Below are 21573 nucleotides of genomic sequence, written 5' to 3'. Positions count from 1 at the left end.
ATTCTACGTAACTGATCTCAATCGGCAATATGTTTAATTCAGAAAATCAGATTGAATTAGTAGATCGATTATCTTTGCAAAAAAACATTAGTGAAAAAAGAGAAAGTTTAAAATGTATGTAGATTTATATAAATATTTATATTTATATGAGTATAAGATTATATATATAATTACTTTATTTTTATATTAATAAATAGTGTGCGTATATGATATATAATGTAAATATTTTATGAACCAAATACGAGTATTGATCAAACAACGCTATATTATATGTTTACACATAAAAGAGTAGATAGTTATATAGTTTGTAGACTTTAAATTAAATAGTAAGTATTTTTTTTTTACTTCTACATTTCAGTTAAATATTAATAAATTAATTTATAAAAAAAATTTGATATTCATATTTTTTGTGAATGTAAAAATGATTTTCATCACATTTTATATGTTTATAGTGGTTGATGAGCCAACATTGTTAGAAAAAAGGCTGTGTGAAGCTTTTGATGTATTTGATAATGCAAGAAATAATGAGGTGGATGTTAGAGATTTGGGTACTATTATAAGAGCATTAGGTAAATAATTAATATAAAATTTATATGTATATAAAAATAACAAATATTATCGATTATATTAATCATCCTATTTTTTCATAGGATGTGTTGTTACAGAAGCAGAATTACAAGAAATACAAGTTCAAGTGGAAGATGTAGTAAATAATTGTGTACCATTGAACAAATATGTAGAATATATGCACAAAGCAATTAGTGAACGCAAGTTAGTAGTTATTTAATTATAAAGGAATTATAAAATTAATGATTTTTTTTACAGACACTTTTTTCTTTATTTTACTTAGATTTAAACCTGCAGAACCTGAAGATCTATTAAAAGCATTTCAATTACTGGATCCCGATAATCGTGGTTATATTATGAAAGATGATCTAGAAAAAGTTCTAATGGAAATGGGAGAGCCTTTTACTAAAGATGAAGTGGCTGATATGATGGCAATTGCTTGTGATCCGGCAACAAAAAAAGTTCATTATGAATATTATATCAATTTATTGATTGTATGTATGATTATTTTCATTTCATAAGTTTTGAAATTTTCTTTACCAATCGCAATCAAATAATTATCATATTTATATCAACGAAAGATATATGATTTGGAATACCTGAAGATATATCTCTTCAATACATATATTAAGAATTTAACCACTTATAGGTAAAAATGCCAAAAAATGCAAATGTACATTCAATTCTTCATCAAATGGAAATAGATAAATTAGCATCTATGCCAAAAAAACGTAGATTAGAAAGTCTTCTTATGGAAGCTGAAGAAAAAGAACTTAATATTTAACAGTATTATTTAATAAATGATAGAACTTAATTTTACATTTGAAATCCTTTAAAAATCTCACAATAATTTTATATCAATACAAATTAAATTTTTGTTGGAGTAATAAATATAAAAAATAAAATTTATTAATATTAATAAATATACTTTAATAGTGCCTTATAAAATATTTCATATCAATATAAAGGTATATCAAAATATAAACGTATCTAATATATTTTATATAAAATATTTGATAACAATTGAGTTTTTTCCTTCACAGACATTAATAAAGCAAACTGTTTGAAGTATATAATACAGAAGTTTTATAGTTTTGAAAAGACAGGTGGATCACTTCGTGTTGCCTGTGCAGTTACTGCATTTACGAAATCTTCACTTTGCAACATTGTTTTATTATGCATAGCCTATTAAAAGAAATGTCAAGTTAACCACAATATGATTATAACTTTATCTATCTAATAAACATTATATAATACATGTGTTATTTACTTTCAGGTGGAATAATAAAAAACTTACAATATGTTCGAGACCTTCTTGAACAGAATGATCCCTTGAATATACCAAACTTAATTTGGAACTTTGTACTGCAACAGGACTTTTATTTGCAATTTTTTCACCAACTTCAATCGACTTATTCAACAAACTATATAAAAATAAATGGATTATTATTGTATAACTTGAAAATATATTTTGAATAATTTATTACCTTTCTTGAGTATCAAATACAGAACTGACAAAACCACACTGCAATGCCTCAGTTGCTGAAAATTTTCTTGCTGTGTAAACAAGTTCTCTAACTAAACTGTCTGAACCAATTATTTTTGGAAATCTTTGCAAAGTACCAACATCAGCTGCCATTCCGATATCAACTTCTTTTATTTGAAACCATGCATCTGAGGAACAATAACGTATATCAGCAGCACAAATCATATCTACTCCTGAACCTATGCAAGCGCTATGTACAGATGCAATCACTGGCTTTGCACACTAATAAATATAAAAAAATATAGTTAATTTGACAAATACAATAAATATTATAATATATGTAAAATACCTTTTCTATGGAACTGATAGAATCTTGATATTTCTTTATCGTAAACTCTAAAACTTTACATTTTCGTGCAACATCTTCATGTTCTGATAATTTTTGATAAACATTTATATTATCTTGTAAATCTAAACCTATATCAAATAATAATTTCATATATATGAAAATCAAAAAATTGTTTATTTATTTAATAGCAAAAAATGATAGAGTACCAACGCAAAACATTTTCCCAATGGCTGATAAAATAATAACTCTGCACTCTGGCTCTATTGATAAATCATCAAAGCATTGTTTAATTTCTCTATAGAGAGAAATATATAAATAAATGTAATATTTAAAAAAGACAATAGATAATAGATATAAATGATTACATACTCCCACATTTTACCATTCATAGCATTTCGTTTCTCAGGTCTATTTAATTGTACCATGCAAACAAATGGTTTTGGCATTGATACAGATAAAGTTTCATATTTAAATGAGTTCATCGTATTATTTTTCGAAACAAGACCAGTTCCGAAATCTAGAAAACAAAATAACAGGATATATACAAATTATACATTATTTCAATACTGTAGGTATTTCTTATAATATTTTGTGAATACATTAACAAATTAAAATAATTTGTTTACACATTTACAAGAACATGTTAATTACACAATTAACTACACAGTATATTTAAAAGCTTATAATTTCTTACGTTTTTTTGTAATACTAAATACAGGCTTATTAAAAACAGATCTAAACATTTTTATTAATTATATTAAAATTTATAATAATAATACAAATAATAAAAATGAGAAATATGTACGATGGTACAAAGGTCTATGTATATAACGTAAAAGTTTCAAAAATATACTATGAATACTTTATTAATTACTTCTTTAATTATTTCGTATTTAAAGGTTGTTTTATAGGTTCATTCTAGTTACATACGCGCAACGAATGCATGAGAAGGATTTGATAACTGACGAATCGACACATAAAGAAACTATCTAAAGTTCAAAATATATATTTCACAATTTTATAAAATGGTATATTTAATTTTTAAAATGTACGTAAAATTGATATGCAAGAATCTATTCGTTAAGAATATAATTTATAATGAAATTAAATATTTTTATTTCGTTAATTATAAACATTTGTTTTTATCGACATCTTTTCTTTTTACAGACAAAATATTATTATTTGTTATTAATAGATATGTATAAATAATAATATATATATTCTTTCGATCTTTTAAATCCTATGATATTATTTTTATAAAAAAAAAAAAAAAAAAAAAGAAAAAAAAAGGAGAGACATAACCCCTTGCCATAAATTTGAATTACATCAATGGTCATTGAGGAGTGGTGAGAAGCAGTGAGCGATGACAATATAAAAAAGTTACAATTTGTGTATGCAGAAAAAAATATTCCTTCGTGACAATTATTATATAGAAGAATAGTTAAGAAAAATTCCTTTAGAATATTTTTATCAGAGATTTACATTCTTACTTTACCGCATTACTTTCATAAATTCTTCCATAGATAAATATATATATATATATGTGGATAAAGTTAGGTTAACCAAGAAACAATTATTTATATAAATAATTGTTTATATTCTATATAAACATATTCTATATAATTATATCACATGTATATATATACATATATATATGTATATATATAATCCAAGTGATTTAATTAGCATAAATATATGTACACATGTTAAAAGAATACGTCTTTGATGTAACATCGAAATTTTTTTCATTTGCAGATGCTAACTGTGATAAAATTGACTTAATAAATTTTTTAAAAACAAATATGGTATCTTCGTGGTGCTATTTTGTTTTACCTGTTGTGTTATTAATTGGATTTCTTCGAAAATGCCGTGAATGTACTTGGGGAAGATGTAAAAATACGAGTAGCTTACAAGGACGAGTTTTTATTGTAACAGGAGCTAATTCAGGTATTGGTAAAGAAACAGTCAAAGAATTAGCAACACGAAAAGCTACAGTCATTATGGCTTGTCGAAATATGCAAAATGCCAAAAATGTTATTTCTGAAATTCGTCATCAAACTCCTAACGGCGAACTGGTAAGTTTACTCAAAGTTTATGGATTTATATAATTATTTATTCTATATTTTTAAGAAATATATCTCTATTTTAGTATAAATAATTTTTGTTTAATATTATTACATTCATTTCTTTTATTTTTAAACATTATGTCATTTATGATTGTATTTACAATTTTATAGATTCCAATGGAATTAGATCTTGCATCACTTTCATCCATCAGAGAATTTGCAGCTCAAGTATTAAAGAATTTTCCTGAAATTCATGTATTAATTAATAATGCTGGCATATATACACCACTCAAGGACCATGCAATTACCGAAGATGGATTTGAAATTCACTTTGGTGTCAATCATCTTGGACATTTTTTATTAACCAATTTACTTATAGACCGTCTTAAAGAAAATGCACCTAGCAGGTTAGTTATAAATCAATTTGAATAAAATAAAAATCTATACGATACGATCTGTATCTTATATATTTTTGATTACAGAGTTGTTATTGTAACATCTAAACTCTTAGAATCAGGTGTTATTGATTTTTCAAATTTAAATGGTGAAAAAGGTATAACGACTAAAGGACGTATGAATCCAGGTTATTGTAACTCAAAATTAGCAAATGCATATTTTGGCATGGAACTTGCAAAGAGAATGAAAGATTACAATGTGAATGTTTATATGGTTTGTCCTGGATTTGCTTATACAGGATTGTTCAGAAATGTCAAACGAAGTCGTTTTCATTATATTTTATTCTCTCCAATTGCTTTATTATTTCTAAGAACTGCAAACCAGGTAACATAGTACTTTAATAAATGTGATAAAGTTATACTTGTTATATTTTCTTAATTAAATTTCTCAATTACATGAATTTTGTTATAGGGTGCACAGACTGTGCTACATTGTGCCATTGAACCTTCCTTAGCCGATGAAAGTGGGCATATTTATCGAAATTGTGAGCTTTATGTATCTGAAAAGGAATTAGATCCTAAAATAGCACTTCAGTTATGGGAAGTAAGCGAAAAAATGATAGCTGCCAAAGAGACTGCAAAATAAATGATTCATTCGATTCACATCATTTTACTCTAAACGATTTGGGCATTCAAAGTTTATTTTTGTATATAAATTAGTACTGTAATAGATATAGTGGTATGTATTTTTATTATCACTATTCTTTTAAAAAATGTTTATTTATAATTTGGTGAATTTTTGCATTATTACTGCATTTGTTAATATGCATGAGATATACAAGATATTACCAACAGAATATTATAATATTCTGCATGGTGTAGCCAACTAAACTTAAGTAGCTGAAAAACAAACAGAATGTTACAAATAAAAGTCTTCAACAATATTAAAAAAATTTTTTCACTGATATAGATTAAAACATAGAGGAAATAATCTTTTTTAAAATACAATTTACAATAAATGTAATTATGTTATGAAATTATTAGAAGCAAAGTGTATTTTTGAAAATACAAGTAGAACACAATATAAAGTATAATACTATTATATTTTAAGATATCTCAGAAACGTGAATTGTAATGTAAATAATAAGTCATGGATATGTGTACAATCTTGCTTTAATTTTGTATTTTTCTTATATTGCAATATTTGTGTTAAATATATATATATATATAAAAAAAGAAAAAAAAAAGAAAAGAAAAAAACTATAGGCATATTCGTAACATTTAATTGTCATTTAAAACTTGAAAAGAAACATGTACGTTTTATTTATAACATATCATCTTAATTAAGAAAGATTAAATAAAAAATTTCATTAATCATCTTAATAAATCCAAGTATAAATGTAATATTTATCTAATAAATTATGATCACATTCGGTAAATGCTTCAGAACTTTGGTTGGTCCTCTTATACAGTTTATCCAATCTTTAAATAATCTTAAAATCAAAAATCTACATTTTTATATATTATTCTTTATATTATAAGGAGAAACGCAACATAGCTGAGAAGCTCAGAAAAACAATTTGAAATTTTTTTAGAAATATACATAATATCATCTGCTTCATAAAATATTAATTATTGAAGAGATAATAAATAAAATATAAATCACAAATACTATGTAGATATATACAGAATGAATTGTGTAATTCAACAAGCTATAGAACATTATTAAAGATAGAAAAAACTATCAAGTTATTATTAATAGAATCGCATGATTTTTTTTCTACGATTCTCAATGTATTATAATTATGCAACTTCTATGAAAAAGTACTACGATTATATTATCATTTTATGATATAAAGTTGTATTCGAATGTGTACGGCGATTACAGTTTTAAGAAAATAATATTTATAAAACAATGCAACCCCCCTCCTCTCTTTTACTATTTTCTTTCTGCAACAATAATAAAGATATACTTGATCAAAGTTGCATACTTCGATCCTAACACATTTTATATGTACTAAATAACTCTTTCGAATTTTTTTACAAGATTTACTCGCATATACAATAACTTTATATTTGAATTAATAAATATTACAGCCGTGGTTTCATAACTTTGAAGCTAGTTTTCTTATTAGCTAAGGCTTCAGTACGTGCATAAACATCTTCTGAACTGCGTCTAATAATATCTATATAATCGCTTGATGCTTGAAAATCACATTGCTTATCTTTTTCTTCAAGCATACAGTTGTATTCAGTAATAGTATTGTCACATTTTTGTGTTGCTACTATAGAATCTTTATGCTGAAAATGATAAATACAATAATTGTGTATGTTAAGATAAGATATATATAAACATATATGTACATCTTATATATTATCTATATATTTATATATATATATATATATATATAAAGATGAACAAATGTTATTGATAATTACCATTGCATTATGTTTAACACAGATATCTTCATCATTTTCTTCTGACCATTTTTCAATTTGTTGCTCTACTTCTTCATTTGGCCTATAGTGAGTAAAGACATAATAATATTTTTCTGTGATATTGTTACGTTTAAAAATGTGTTTTTTTTTAAATTTACATTTAATGAATCTTACCTTAGTTGAGAAGAAAATTGTTTATCTAATGTTTTTTTATTGGCTAAGTGACATTTTTCTGTATAGCTACAAATCGAATTTGTTCTTTCTTTCTTTTCATTTTCATCATAAGTACATCCTATTATATCATCTAGAGATAAACAGGATTTAGCAATACGTTCCTTACATGAACTGATCATGAAAGGAGATTGTTCCAAAACATCACAATTATGATCATTTTGGGCATAATAATGTGTACAATAATTTTCCGAAATATTATTTTCTAAATGTAACATATCCGTATGTTCTCCATTTTTCAATGTATTCTTTGCACTATCTCCAATGTTTTTTGCATTGTCATGATTTGAAGAAATATTTTGTTCATTTTCCATTTTTTTGATCGTATTTTTATCATTTGGGCTTTCATCTCCATCATTTTGGCTATTGCTTAAGGCCATTTCACAGCTACTTATAGAATTTGAACTCCTATCCCTAATACTGACAGAACCTTCTAAACTATCAGTAACATTTGCTGACTTAGAAACAGATGTAGGTATTGTTATTTCAATATTACTGTCGATCGTAACATTATCATTATTTTGAAGAAAATCGTCACTTACATTTGCACTGATAGTATTAGTCAGAGTGGTACAATTTAATGTTTCATTACTGCTATTGCCAGATCTGTTTCTAGCTAACATTAATGTTCTGTCATCTATGGCACTTTCTTCCGATTTGCAAATTCGTTTCGATTGACTACCTAAAACAAGAGGCTGTACAGGTTTATCTAGACCTTGATCTAACGAAGATCCCAGGGAGGATTTTATTGATTTTAATTGGCCCATTGATCGCGACGATCTATGGCATTTTTCAAAAATAATTTTCTGTATTGGTGGTGTAAGAGGAACATTTTGTTTACCGTTACCTACTTCTGTATCTAATGATGAAGTAGAAAATGTTCTTTTTGAATTGTCCAAACTGTAAAAGATTATTATCTTTTTAAAATATATTAAAAGATTTGGCACAATACATGAACTAACGCAAATACACTTACTGTGATTGGTTTGGCTTCATTTTTAATAAGGTCGCTAAATTTGATAATGTTGCTCTTAAATCAGTAGTAGGAAGACCACAATACCAGCGTAATTGTGCTATGTTTTTATTTAACAAATAAACACCATAATGAAATTGTAATCTATCTTTACCTCTGGCAAATAATGGAAATCTATAAAAAATAATATTTTTTATAGAATATTCTATTTATTAAGAATTCATAGAGAAAAATATTGATAATGCTTACTGCCTATCATTATCAGGAAGGTTTTCTATAATGTGATCAATAACTTTACTACGAGAACCGTAATGTATAACAGGATATCTGGTAGGTATATTGAGAAAATTTGCGATCATTTGTGTTGTGTGTGTCACAAAACCCAATGCCACAGCTACTTGTGTATCATTTGACAATTCCAAATCTTCACTATCTGGTAAATGGATGTCATGTATTGTGAATTTTCCATTGCTATCCTATATAATATAATATTCGAAATTAATTAAGCTATTAACAATGTGAAATATATAAATTTAAAAATTATATATTGACTGTTTAAATTATTATACCTGTTTAACAGGATAAATTAAGCTTAATTCCGAAATTAACTGACGCCGACGATGAGCCAGTTGGCTGCTCATTTGAATGTAAGTTTCTCTTGTATCTACATGACTTTGACGCCATTCGTGTAATCTTTCAATATCTTTGTTAAGTTCTCTATATCTTTCCATCAAATCAGAACCTGTATACAAGAGAATTGTAAATTATCTTAATTTATATTTAAAAATTACATTAATAGGAAATTAAATTTTTACGTATCAACTCATAAATAAAATATATTCAATATATACCATGATCTTGATTTTCTTCTGCAATAGTTGCATGCAATTGGTTTAATACCCTTAATTCTCCCATTTTTCTTGCCCTTTCTTGTTCTAATAGTTTTGTTCTAAATTTGGCCATTTCTAACTCCTTACGTATTTTAAGTATTTCCGCTTTTTTTTCCCTATTTACCGTACGAGGTTGAAATAATCTGTTTAAAGAAGATTGAGGATATTTTGGCGTTTGAAAATTATCACCAGAGGCAATGCGCATTCTTAAAGCTATCACTGAATTGGTCTGTTGTTTAAGTGCTTGCATCTTGCTTCTCAGACTAGTCAATTTATTTACAGTATAGCTATCCTTTACTTCGTTTGCATTAACATTTATACGGAGATATCTTTTCAACTCTGGTGTTGTTATAAAACAATATGCAGGTGTAAAAAATCCACCATTAAAGTAAAAAATTATAGAATTTTCTTTTAGAATTATTTCCAAGTTGTTGGGTAATTTAGGACCAATATATGCCAGGCCAGTGAAAGAAATACCCCATGTGAACACAGTAACGTCAGATGTATTATTATCGACAGCTGTTCTTTTCCATAGCCTTAGAATTATTTCTATTTGTAAAAAAAGATATATATATATATATATATATATGTATATATATGTATAATATTTATTATCTATTTTATTTCATAGAATCAAAATAAATTAAATAAAAATCTGACTGTACCATTGATAAAAATTACAATCAATTATCTCATTTTTAATACAAAACTGCGATTATGAGTACTAACAGATTGTTAAGCTCACCACTGGCAGATGAGTAACCTGTGGCATGTAAAGTAGGGACTTCCAGACTAGACCATCTAGGATTCGCATTATCTATTAATTCGCTTGTATATATTGGAGATGACATAGTTGTTCTATGCAAAGTGTAATAAAACCAACAAATCTCGGTATTTACATTTGTCCTCAATTTATATCCAATTATTTGGATTAAACTTCTAAGTCTCAACTAAAACATATATTTCATGCAGGAAAAGATATTGTTTATAAGGAACACCAAATCATATTATACAAAATGTATACACGTATATAAATTTATATACATTGAATTAATCGATTACAAATTATAAAATATAATGTATTGTCAACGGAAAAAAAAAAAAAGAAAAAAAAAAAGAAAATGACATACAGTATATAGAATAAATTACCTGCTGTGTAGCAAAGGGTAGCCAAGTTTTATATCGTGGTGCGATACGGGGTTGAAGGGTCAAATCTAAATCTCTAACGAGGTTTCGCGTCTCGGAAACCTCCATTATTTGCTTTCATAGTAAAATACACATAATACCATTAAAAACGCAGAAAACATTTCTTAAACATGATATGTAATTAATCAGAAATCGATGAGATAATGATTGTAATAGATAGGCAGGTTATCCATATAACTTTAATACACTCATATATGTAATACTATGTATAACGATTGTATCATCTTCATTATTTCGTCTTTTGATATACCATCAAATAATAATATGATCCTCTTATCACATAAATATGTACATTTATATGTATATATATATATATACATATATAAATATATGTGAGTATACTTTATTCCTATTTGTAATCAAATAACGTCATTCGACACTTCTGACAGTTCTCCACATTGACACCTTTCATTCTTAAAATTTTATACATTCCATTGCCACTTATAGTTTTCTAAAATAACTAGACTGTACCTGGTTATTTTTATTACCAACATTTATATTCACTTTACGTACACGTTTCTTATTAAAAGTTCATACAGATTGGACAATTAATAAAGCATACCGACTAAAGCCGACCAATCATTTTTTAATATATCTATCATCTAAATATTTTATTTTGAAAATCGTTCTACCCTAATTCGTTTATTTTCTTTTTATATAATGATAAAGCAACTAATGGAAAATGAATCGCTATTTTTAGATCTATACGCCATCTCCATATTTTCTACTTAAAATGCTGGAAAAGTATACGCGTGAATTATCTTTCCTTTATCTATTTTTGAACGTTACAGCCAATGCAGGCAGATTATTACTCCATCCTTTGCTATACTGTATTGTCTACCGACCGTATATACTTTAGCTAGTACAAAATGGTCGACGTGCCTTCGATGTAAGAAATAATTTTGTGTTACAATATTTCGTTATTTTATAAAGAACGTAGGCAAAATAAGGTATACTCGATACTAATGGATTTGTAAAAACAATAACATTTTCGGTACGTATTTTTTGATGCTATTATTATAGATATAAATGAAACTATGTACAACTGTCAATACGGCTTCCTTTGGTAACAAAGTGTGTACGTAGGCCCATTCGATGTATGAAATAAATGCACGTACGATTAATGCCTTTCTCTTTGCCCATGTCAATTTTTAATAACATCAAGTTAATTCCTATACAAAAGTCAAAAATCATATTTTCCCTTTCAAGAACAAATTTAAATGATTATCCTTTGATTAATATTATTCCAATGATATAAAATTGGTAGAATAACATTTAAAGATTTTTACAATATTTCAGATTATTGCGTCAAGAAATTAAATATTTCTTAAATCATCGTCAGAGTTAGACAAGGAAAAAAAAAGAAAAAGAAAAAAGACATGGAGAAACGGCAGGAGGTACTAGCTCCATTTTCGTCTGGTAAGTTTATATTATATTGTAATTTAACTATAATCTTTTAAATCATGCTTTTTCTATGTAATAAAATTATATCTCTTTCAGTTAGTAACAAAACTTTTTTATCGCACTAACCTGATAAGAAAAATATAACTTTTGCTTGTATAAATAATGCCTTTTTTCTTCTTATTCCTTTTCTTTTTGTAACTTATCTTACTAAAAGTGTAAGTTCTATAAACAAATATGAACTATTTTAAACACTATATATATATATATATATATCTGTCTTTCTCTCTGTATATATATATATGTATTTGTTACATCTAATTAAATAACAATAGAAACTAGATAAAAAAAATATAGAAACTTTTTTACCACTAACGAAACAAAATATTCTCTATGTAACATTTTCAATTCTATTTATGGTTATGGTATATATTATAGTATATAACATATGTAAAAAAAAAAAAGAAAAAAAAGATTACATGTATTCTGGTATTTATAATTTATATAAAAGTGATTGAAGTTATGAGATATAAAAGATAAGTATAAAATATTGATATTAAAGGAAACAAAATTAAAATTTTGTTGATTAAGAAAAAGTCAATACTCACTCGAGATATATCGTAAAAATATATTTGACATATCGAAAAAAGACGATTCGAAATCAAATTACACGCGCGATCTGTCTTATTCAAAAGAAAATAAATCTCTACTTTTACGTAAAAGCGCTACGGTCGACCGCGATACAATAATAATCTTCCAATATGTGAAACGGTCGTATATAAAAGTAGATATTTCATTGGTCGTAGATCACGTGATACTGAAATAAATTTCGACCAATAATTATCTCGCAAATATTTACATGTACAACGAAGACATCGTTTACAAATGAGAAGTTATAAAATTTAATTATTCAAGGAAATATCGAATTAATATATATATATATATATATATATATATATATATATATAACGTATTACATATAACAAATCATTATGATATATAAGTATCCTTTGTAATTGTATGATCTAAACAATTAAAAGATATATAAAATCAATGGCGCGATTGTGATAACGTATAATGTATTTGTTAAAAGCGTCATATGATTCTTCTATCTAGATAACAAGAAGCGTTAATACTTCTCATTACGTTTCAATCAATGATAAAACGATTATTGGACAACATTACAAATTCGATGGATTAACGGATATATCGTCGTTTGATCGATGATTTCATTTATATCGAAAATTTGAATCAAATATCTATTGTATATAATAGCGCGCCAAAGAGTTTAAAATAAATGTGTAAAGGGAATCGTTGAATATATATAATAGAGGAAGGGGGGGAGGAGAAAAATTGGAGCCTGTAGAATGATTATAAATTGTGAAGTATGATGTGAATCGGAGGACTGAAAGGACGACAAAAAAAGACGACGTAGGGAAGGTGGAGATGGAGATGAAAAGGTAGAGAAGAAGGGTGAGTTGCTAGGGAAGGGATGTGGAGGAGGCAAGTTGGCAATGTGAGAGGAAGAGAAAGACGGATAGACAGAGAGGGGAGAGAGAGAGAAAGAGAGAGAAAGAGGGAGAGAGAGAGAGAGAGAGTGTGTGTCATTATCACGGTCTGGGCCAAGTTTGGTTAAAAGCATGGAAAAAAAAGTATTTTTTAACTACTACATTTAAATACTGGAAAAACTGATAAATATTTTGAGAAGTCGTACGGCAATATGTATCTATATGAATATATATATATATATATATATATATATATAGACATACATATATGTAGAGAAATACATATATATATAAATACGTAGATATGTATTAGAGTATACGTCAGGTGTGTGTCACGTGTGTGGGTAGATTTTGGAGAAGGAACAGGAAGGGAAAAAGACGAGTCGCATTTGGTGGGCGGAGGTAAAAGTTCTGAAGGTCGGCGGGTGTTAATGGGGTGGGGGGTGGTAGTAATGGTGGCGGTGCTTTTACTAGGTGGGGTAGCGCGCACGGCGGATCAATTCGCTTTGCGCTTGTGAGCAGCGCTACGGGTAAGAGCAACAGTCTGTCTACCCCCTGCTACCCGGAAAAGAAGTGCTCGAGGACTGTGTTAACGTGTCTTGTACTTACTTACTTACTTACATGCAGCCCATCGTTGGTTACGAGAATGACAATAAGTTACGATAAATTAAATCGGTGTGTAAACGAAACATAACATAGTTTATTTTATTACGTCGATAAGAGGATTATATTTATTACTTCACGATATAAATTACGACAAATTGTGAAAAAGAACTACGAGGGTAAAAATTGCAAATAGGAAACGTGACTGCGAAACGTTTCATTCGCCCCCCCCCTCTCGCCCCCTTTCTCTCTCATTCTTTCTTCCTACGTGCATTTCTCTAAAAAATTTTAAACACCTGCCGTTAAATAAGATATCATAAGAATTGATGATCTTTATCGATGAGCTCTCGCGGTTCCAAATATAGAATGAATTTTATTTTTCTTTTCATTCCACACGTAATCCTTATCTCTCGATGTCACCGTTCGTGTAGTACTTGATGTTTTACCAATCATGGAACTACGACTTTATACATACGTCAATACTTAACGTAATATTATAACGAGGTAGTTGTATCGTTCTTTCAATTTTGATTTAGTTCTTTTTTATTTTTTTTTATTTATTTATTCATTTTTTTTTTTTTCCTAATGAAGATAAGGAAGATTTTTTTTATCGAATTATTCGTCTATGTAATTCTCTTTTGTGACATCGGTGCAGTAGGAATAGTACCTGGCGCGGAATAATTTGACCTAATTTCTATTGAATATGGTTCATAGTGTCATCGTCGCGCGACACAAAGATCGGGAGACTGGCTCGATTGTCGGTAGACGTTTCTGTTTGTTCTTCTCGCAGTCAATAGGTGCGAGGACGTTCTAATATCGGTTTTTCTCTACCGCGATACGGTTCGCAAAGTGTGTCGTCGTTTGGCGATGCATGTCACTTTCATTCTCTTTATTGTGCGACCCTGTATGTCATTTGATTCTTTGTCTTCTTCTTCAGATCTGTTGATATATATATATATACATATATATATACCTAATTTAATTACAAAAAGGTGGGCATTGCATAAATGAAAATAAATTAGAACAAGTTAGACAGAACAATGGAAATAGATACGTATTATAAACTTTCAACTAATTACAAGTGTATATTAGCAATATCAATATTTTTTTAGATGAATGTCCCAATAGCGGAGAGGATAGCGAAGAGGATGTAATAACGGACTATCTTGGCTCATCGCATTCCGACTGTGACCGTGTGCCTACTATTAATGGAGATCTTGGTGGCCTGAGTCTACATGGAAATATAGTCACAGAAACTGGTTATACCGAAGATAATACCAATAAAACAATCACCATGTCTGGAGGGAATTCTGAGCAGCAACAGCAACATCCGTTGCTTACACTTGGTACTAATATTCAAACTCAGCCTAATCCTCTTGTACCCATTATTAGTGTCACACCTCATTCTCCTGGTTTTGCTAAGAACTATCCTGTATTAGGTAAATATTTTGAAATCAAATTTCATATCTAACTAGTAAGAATTCATCGGTCTGTATCTAATTACTGAAATTACGATTTTTTTTTCTTTTTTTTTTTTTTTACAGAGGACAATCTGCAGCATTTGCATGAAATTCATGACTGGATTCAACGTATGAGAGATTTGACGATGAATACTTTGGGAAACAATAATCGTATGCCCCACGATGTACCTCAGAGACTGACCTCTTCGTGTCCTTCCTTATGTCCATTGATACTTATAGAGGGTGGACATCGTTCCAATAATCATGAAGCAGGATCTGATCCAGATCTCCTTGTTAACTGTTCAACCAATAGCTCTCCGACACATTTTCCATCTATGAACTCTCATGCACAACCTGTACAGGGCATAGACAGAAGACGAAGTTGGACAGATTTGGAAGATACTAGACGTGGCCGACGCAGATATTCCGGGCAAAATCATCTGCAAGCACAAAATATGGTTAATATATATTAAATATAAATTTATCGATTGACCGTGCATTTTTTATATTTCTTTTTATTTTTAATCGCTTTGTATAAATTTTATTTTGTTGAAATGATTTATTTTTATTTTAATATGTCAATGCAAAATATTACTCATTATTATTTCAGCGACAACGCAGCATTAGTTTAAGTAGTCTGGACAGTGAAATGGAACTAGAACTAGATGGAAAATCTTGTAGTGGACCTGTAGGGGTAGGTAATCGAGCATGCAGATCACAAGCAAGTACTCATTCCTTAAATGAGGCAGACCTTGTGCAGGTAATTTTAGATTAGAAACATTGGTCAAAAATACAGGTATAGTAATATACGTATGTACTTTCCTGTCACAGAGTGAATATCAGAAGATTGTCTTAAAAAGAAATAGTCAAAGATTAGGTGAAAGTAGCAGTTTGATGCCAGGTTTAACTGGTGCACGTTTACCTCTCCAGAAATCTATTTCGACCCCTTCCATCGTTACACCGCCAATTCATACGCATCTCACTGAGTCCGGAACACGAACAACACCTTCTCTTGCAGCGTAAGTTGTTTTATGTTTATCCATTTGCTACAAATATCAACATTATTCTTGTAATGTAAACGATATAAATATGTCTGCACTGTTTGTACAAAAATCTTTAGTTAAATATCATAAAACATTATTACTACCATCACTTCTAACTAGAATTTATTGATGCATGAAATACTTAAACTTTAATTTATTGTGATTCATAAATGCTTGTTTTTGTTTTTCAACTATATGTAAATAAGTGTAGCGTTTATCTATAAGATAAATGCAAATCGACGATCATACTCCGTCACTGTAAAAACACGAATTATTAGAACTGATGCTTCCCAGCTAAAACTTTATTTACTCAAGTTTTTCATGTATTGATAACAACGCAAAACGATGCATTTTAGTTAAAGTAATGTAATGTATTTCCTAGGGAAGGTCAAATAGAATTGTATTACATTTATATGACAAATGTATCTGCCTTTGAGTGAAGAAATACGAATGTAAATAAATAACATTAGATTTGTAGAAAGTTGTAATCAAAACAGATTTTTCAATTCTTGGAATTGAAAACAAAATCATTCAATTAATTGTACAATATTAATTCTCTGTATATACAAAAATACAATTCATAATACCTCAGAATGTCATGTAATGTCATCGTTTCTCGCGTTGTCTCGCCATTTTCAACGGGTGGGGGTACTTTGAGGCGTTGCATGAACTGCAACGTCATAACTTTCACGCATTACATAGTCATAATTATCGTGAAGACAAAAGGGACATTCCAAATGTCCAGTTATCTGTTGATGTACCGTTGAACGCGTGAGTATTTCGTTTATAAGAATAGAAAGTGCTTATTTGTATGATACATTGTATGTATTACTTTAATGTGTACTTAATTAATTTATTTTATTAAAATTATAATTAATTCAAAAATGTTTAGATCATGGAAAAAAAAGTAAAATAGTACTTTTTAATTTATAGAGAAACTGCATATGATGATCAACATTCTGAGAAGACCAGAAGAAAGCGTGGCTCTATTTTCTTCCGTAAGAAAAAGGTAGATAAATGTTTCTTACTGTGTTCATTATGCTCTCTGACAATTTTTTTAAATAATTAATTTTTTTTTTTTTTTTTTTTTTTTTTTTTTTTTTTTAATATTATAGGATAAAAGTGGGAAGAAAAATAGTCAACAGCAACATACATGGACCACAATGACAACTGGAGCACAGGGAAATCATCAATGTGATGTTTGCATGAAGCAATCAACGAGTAAACCAATTCTTCATTGTGAAAGTAAGCGTAATAAACCTGTATGAAAATTCATGAGTTTAAAATTAAAATTTATCTCTATAATTTTATTGTTTTAGATTGCGGATTATCGGTACATCAAAGTCAAGGATGCAAGGATCATTTGGTATCAGAATGTACCAAGTCTAAGCATCAGTCTGTAAAAGCTGTTATAAAATCAACATCAAGTATTTCTTCGGTTACAAGTAACAATAGCGTGAAAAGAGGTTCGACGGCATCGTTACCATTACCAACATCATCTGGAAGTGGAAGGTAACTGCATCAATGTTGTATACAACGAAAATATTTAATATATGCATTGAATCCGCGTATCTGTGGTTGAGATTCGCACGCAATTGGCATGGCTAAGCCCAAGCTCGGAGCTTTTCATAAATTTTTGCCGATCGTTATTATTAAATGAATGAAACAAATGAATGGATCGATTTAAAAATAATTATTTCAAACATGTCATTCCACGAATCTATCGATTTATATCTTACTTTATTTTTATATATGATTATATGAGAACAAATCCATATATGTTTTTATAAAAATTCAATTAGATCTAAATACTAATATGAATAATTTTATTTTACGCCGTGTTACTCCGAGATTTTGGCTGGCTCATAAGCTTGTTATTTCTGATTGATTTTGCAATTAGCTATATCAATAGTACAGCAGGCTTTCGCGTATTCTCGAATTTTCATATATCTCGATTGATATATTATTTACATATACATATATTATATATATATATATATGTTTATGTATATATTGAAGCACAGAATATTGTGCTGAGATCTTTTATAAAAATACTCACCTTCCGATAACATGATGCTTTGGGTAAGTGGTCGTTGTGATGCTTTCTTCCGCTAAAAAACAAAAAAAAAAAAAGAAGAAAAAGACAATTTAGACGATGATCATATTTTTTTTTCCCCATATTACATGCATAATTATGAAGAAAAAAGATCATATCCCTCATGATTTGAAATGTGCTATTAAATACAACAATTCTCTTTAACACTATTACATAATTCTCGGATAGTACATAACAACATGAAAAGAAAAATATAATTAACACATAGCTTGGATCGCGTATCAATTTAAGAAGAATAAATAGCGAACGTCTATAAGGAAATTGTTGAAGGAGGGAAAAAAACAAACGATACACGAAATGAAATTGCCCTAATGCAGTGTGTGCTTTTTCCTCCCCCGTGCATTCCCTCTCGTGCATCTACTACGACAAACCGATCGATCGTTCGACGATTAAAGGGAAATTAACAGCAAGAAAACAGTGACAAGCTACAGCCCTTGGCGGCGAGTTGCCACCAAGCTCGGAGTCAAGTAAGTTTCAGATGTCTGATGTGTTTTTTCCTATTTTGTCGAAGCGTTCGCTCGTTTTTGTTCGTCGTGTATTATCCTACGTATTTAGTAGGACAAACCACGTATCAATCTTATTTGCCAATTATTTTTCACAACAATACACATACACATTCTGTCAGTAAGACATTATTAAATTCTCACATAGTTTAACATAAAAAAAAAGATCATCATCCTGCTTGTCTATGCTTCGGAATTGCTTGCTTGTATGATTTATGTTCATTCACTTATACTTTTTTTTTTCTATCTCTCTTTCTCTCTCTCTTTCTCTCTCTCTCTCTCTCTATCACTCTTTCTCTCTCTCTAACTTCTTCACTGTGACCTCATTCAAGGTAATATCCACTATCTAGGGTATGTTTGGAATCTTAGCTTGATCAATAATATTTTCTTATAAAACAGATATATATATATAAGCAAAATAAAATCGTAAGTATAAGGCTAAGATTTAGAGTACACCCTTAATGCGATATGAACAACTATTTTCATAATTATCATGAAAAATTTCACAATCATATTGTTTTTTCACGTTATTTCTACCTGATTGAACTCTTCTCTTTTAAACCTCTATTTTAATCTCTTCTTTGTTGCAAGTCTAATACTTATTCTTACTTTAACAACATTTAACTTTATTTTTATTGTACGGTGTTGCTGCAATCTTTTCTGGATTTTTTTCTCTAAAAAAAAAAAAATCTATAATGGGAGTGCTTCTTAGGTCAAAATACAATTATCAGGTTTATATTCATAGTTTTTTTAGAAGTAATAAATATACTGACCTAAGATGTTATTGAAACATTAATATTAAATTATTTAATAATAGAAGATACTATATATGTTACTAGATTGACAGGAGAAAATGTATATATAATATGTTTGCATCTTTGAATCCCTCATACCTTATACATAATGTGTAAATTTGAAGAAAATTGAAGAACCCGACCTTTGTGTGTAAACCAATTTAAAAAAATAATATGACAATATTTCTATATTACTTTTGTACCTGACATTGATATTTAGATATATTGAGAAACAATGGTTTTATTAGATATAAGTATTTTAATTACATTATTATATAAAGTGTACAAGGAATTTATATCTTCAGTGGGGTTTGTATAGAAGGTAATATTGAAATTGTTTTCACAAAAAAAAAAAGCATCATTATTACATGCTTTTGTTAAAAGTCTTTGATGAGATTCAGAATGCATAGGAGAATAATATAGTTTTATTTATTATATGAACAAATTTATTTCTATTACAGTCAAACAATTAATGAGGAAAAGGATACAGATGGTAGTGGTTCACATCGGGATGCTTCCAGGTTTGTAATATCATTTTTTTTTTTTTTTTTTTTTTTTTTTTTTTTTTTTTTTTTTTAATAAATAAATAAATAAATATAATTGACAATATATTATCTATCTTTTATTATTTCAGTGGTTGGGAAGAATTCGATTTTGGAGATGAAGCGCATCAGTTTACTGTAGGTGATCTTGAAGGCTTAGATCCTGAACTGGGCTTAGGAAAGGAAGAACCTGATTCATGGAGTACAGCCATTGGAAGACACGTAGCATCACGTCTCGTAGATCATTGTGAACGCGAAGTGAAGAGGCAAGAGCATATATATGAATTTGTGTTAACAGAGAAACATCATTGCTTAGTATTGTTAGCCATGGAAAGGATCTTCGTGGAAGGTTTACGACGTCATTTCCGTTTGGGACAACCAAATCTAGAACGAATGTTTCCAAGATTACGTGATCTCATCGAAATTCATTTAAGATTTCTACAGAAATTACGTAAACGTCAAAATGCAAATTCTGTTGTTCCTACTATCGCCGACATACTCGTCGAACAATTCTCAGGTGAAAATGCGCAACGTATGAAAAGTGCATATGGAGAATTTTGTAGTCGTCATAGAGAAGCCGTTGAAACTTATAAGTATTATTTGCATCATGATACTCGATTTGAACGTTTTGTACGTCACTGTCAGGTAATAACGTGATTTACAATATAATTTAGATCTTTTTGTTTTATTTATTAAAGACGACCTATATTTATATAAATCAATACTTTTCTCAATCTACAGACAAATCCTTTGTTGAAGAAGAAGGGTATTCCAGAATGTATATTGTTCGTTACACAACGTTTAACAAAATATCCATTACTAGTCGAACCACTTATTAAAACCGGTATTATGCAAGATGAAGGAGAGAGCTTGAGAAAAGCTTTGGGACTAGTGAAAGAAATTTTAGCTGATGTAGATGCGTGCGTGGCAGATAAAGAAAGAGAAGATAGAAAATTAGAGATTTATAATAAGTGAGTACACATGTTGCTTTTTCTTTTTCA

General features: G+C 28.7%; 6 protein-coding genes across 27 annotated transcripts in view; 3 read left to right on the top strand and 3 right to left on the bottom strand.

Annotated features, from left to right (window-relative positions):
* The first annotated feature begins 12 nt into the window (after nucleotides 1–12).
* On the top strand, nucleotides 13–2551 carry LOC124951301 (dynein regulatory complex protein 8-like). Of its 3 annotated transcripts, XM_047499513.1 has the most exons (5): nucleotides 13–114; nucleotides 453–569; nucleotides 651–771; nucleotides 851–1061; nucleotides 1844–2551. In XM_047499513.1, exons 1-5 carry the CDS (start codon nucleotides 30–32, stop codon nucleotides 1850–1852), a joined length of 543 nt encoding a protein of 180 aa, XP_047355469.1. In that variant the 5' UTR covers nucleotides 13–29; the 3' UTR covers nucleotides 1853–2551. The 3 variants fall into 3 exon arrangements, with proteins under 3 accessions (XP_047355469.1, XP_047355468.1, XP_047355470.1); XM_047499512.1 differs by lacking the exon at nucleotides 1844–2551 and having other exon boundaries at nucleotides 851–1453; XM_047499514.1 differs by lacking the exon at nucleotides 1844–2551 and having other exon boundaries at nucleotides 72–326; nucleotides 851–1453.
* LOC124951300 (delta(3,5)-Delta(2,4)-dienoyl-CoA isomerase, mitochondrial) lies at nucleotides 1475–3250 on the bottom strand. Its single transcript, XM_047499511.1, has 7 exons — nucleotides 3097–3250; nucleotides 2772–2919; nucleotides 2609–2697; nucleotides 2403–2530; nucleotides 2055–2335; nucleotides 1865–1991; nucleotides 1475–1752 (listed from the first exon to the last, which is right to left on the bottom strand). Exons 1-7 carry the CDS (start codon nucleotides 3143–3145, stop codon nucleotides 1654–1656), a joined length of 921 nt encoding a protein of 306 aa, XP_047355467.1. The 5' UTR covers nucleotides 3146–3250; the 3' UTR covers nucleotides 1475–1653.
* Nucleotides 3251–3630: 380 nt separating this feature from the next.
* LOC124951299 (retinol dehydrogenase 11-like) lies at nucleotides 3631–6974 on the top strand. 3 transcript variants are annotated; one of them, XM_047499509.1, is made up of 5 exons: nucleotides 3631–3793; nucleotides 4158–4477; nucleotides 4640–4875; nucleotides 4951–5248; nucleotides 5336–6974. In XM_047499509.1, exons 2-5 carry the CDS (start codon nucleotides 4205–4207, stop codon nucleotides 5507–5509), a joined length of 981 nt encoding a protein of 326 aa, XP_047355465.1. In that variant the 5' UTR covers nucleotides 3631–3793; nucleotides 4158–4204; the 3' UTR covers nucleotides 5510–6974. The 3 variants fall into 3 exon arrangements, with proteins under 3 accessions (XP_047355465.1, XP_047355464.1, XP_047355466.1); XM_047499508.1 differs by having other exon boundaries at nucleotides 3682–3842; XM_047499510.1 differs by having other exon boundaries at nucleotides 3717–3955.
* Nucleotides 6019–11027, bottom strand: LOC124951291 (UV radiation resistance-associated protein). 4 transcript variants are annotated; one of them, XM_047499494.1, is made up of 10 exons: nucleotides 10546–11027; nucleotides 10142–10346; nucleotides 9358–9945; nucleotides 9076–9248; nucleotides 8756–8982; nucleotides 8510–8680; nucleotides 8076–8433; nucleotides 7477–7991; nucleotides 7303–7384; nucleotides 6019–7164 (listed from the first exon to the last, which is right to left on the bottom strand). In XM_047499494.1, the coding sequence occupies exons 1-10, from the start codon at nucleotides 10648–10650 to the stop codon at nucleotides 6955–6957; spliced, it is 2634 nt and encodes an 877-aa protein (XP_047355450.1). In that variant the 5' UTR covers nucleotides 10651–11027; the 3' UTR covers nucleotides 6019–6954. The 4 variants fall into 4 exon arrangements, with proteins under 4 accessions (XP_047355450.1, XP_047355452.1, XP_047355451.1 ...); XM_047499496.1 differs by having other exon boundaries at nucleotides 7477–8215; nucleotides 8381–8433; XM_047499495.1 differs by having other exon boundaries at nucleotides 7477–8228; nucleotides 8385–8433.
* Nucleotides 11028–11310: 283 nt separating this feature from the next.
* LOC124951063 (rho guanine nucleotide exchange factor 28) overlaps nucleotides 11311–21573 on the top strand; it is a 16144-nt gene continuing 5881 nt past the window's right edge. The window contains exons 1-13 of one of the 12 annotated variants that reach the window (XM_047498829.1): nucleotides 11311–11596; nucleotides 11902–12021; nucleotides 15227–15460; nucleotides 15659–16032; nucleotides 16185–16334; nucleotides 16406–16593; nucleotides 17551–17626; nucleotides 17733–17862; nucleotides 17937–18129; nucleotides 19129–19200; nucleotides 20492–20551; nucleotides 20665–21217; nucleotides 21314–21543. In XM_047498829.1, coding sequence (XP_047354785.1) covers nucleotides 11982–12021; nucleotides 15227–15460; nucleotides 15659–16032; nucleotides 16185–16334; nucleotides 16406–16593; nucleotides 17551–17626; nucleotides 17733–17862; nucleotides 17937–18129; nucleotides 19129–19200; nucleotides 20492–20551; nucleotides 20665–21217; nucleotides 21314–21543 — 2300 coding nt within the window. In that variant the 5' untranslated portion in view covers nucleotides 11311–11596; nucleotides 11902–11981. Of the gene's footprint in view, nucleotides 11597–11895; nucleotides 12022–13119; nucleotides 13477–13995; nucleotides 14187–14353; nucleotides 14619–14767; nucleotides 15107–15226; nucleotides 15554–15658; nucleotides 16033–16184; nucleotides 16335–16405; nucleotides 16594–17550; nucleotides 17627–17732; nucleotides 17863–17936; nucleotides 18130–19128; nucleotides 19201–20491; nucleotides 20552–20664; nucleotides 21218–21313; nucleotides 21544–21573 lie in introns of those variants that run through there. The other 11 variants (XM_047498831.1, XM_047498827.1, XM_047498830.1 and 8 more) reach the window with 11 other exon arrangements.
* Nucleotides 15145–21573, bottom strand: part of LOC124951066 (WD repeat-containing protein 89) — a 17136-nt gene continuing 10707 nt past the window's right edge. For 2 of the 4 annotated variants that reach the window (XM_047498846.1, XM_047498843.1), the window contains 4 exons: nucleotides 18677–18728; nucleotides 16170–16620; nucleotides 15764–16014; nucleotides 15145–15544 (listed from right to left, as the gene is read on the bottom strand). The gene's annotated coding sequence lies outside the window, so the exon portion shown is untranslated. The remainder of the gene's footprint in view (nucleotides 15545–15763; nucleotides 16015–16169; nucleotides 16621–18676; nucleotides 18729–21573) is intronic. The other 2 variants (XM_047498845.1, XM_047498844.1) reach the window with 2 other exon arrangements.

This window comes from Vespa velutina, chromosome 8, assembly GCF_912470025.1.
Source record: "Vespa velutina chromosome 8, iVesVel2.1, whole genome shotgun sequence".
NCBI lineage: Eukaryota > Metazoa > Arthropoda > Insecta > Hymenoptera > Vespidae > Vespa > Vespa velutina.
Note: the sequence above shows the minus strand (reverse complement) of the source record. Positions and strands in the feature narration are given on the sequence as shown.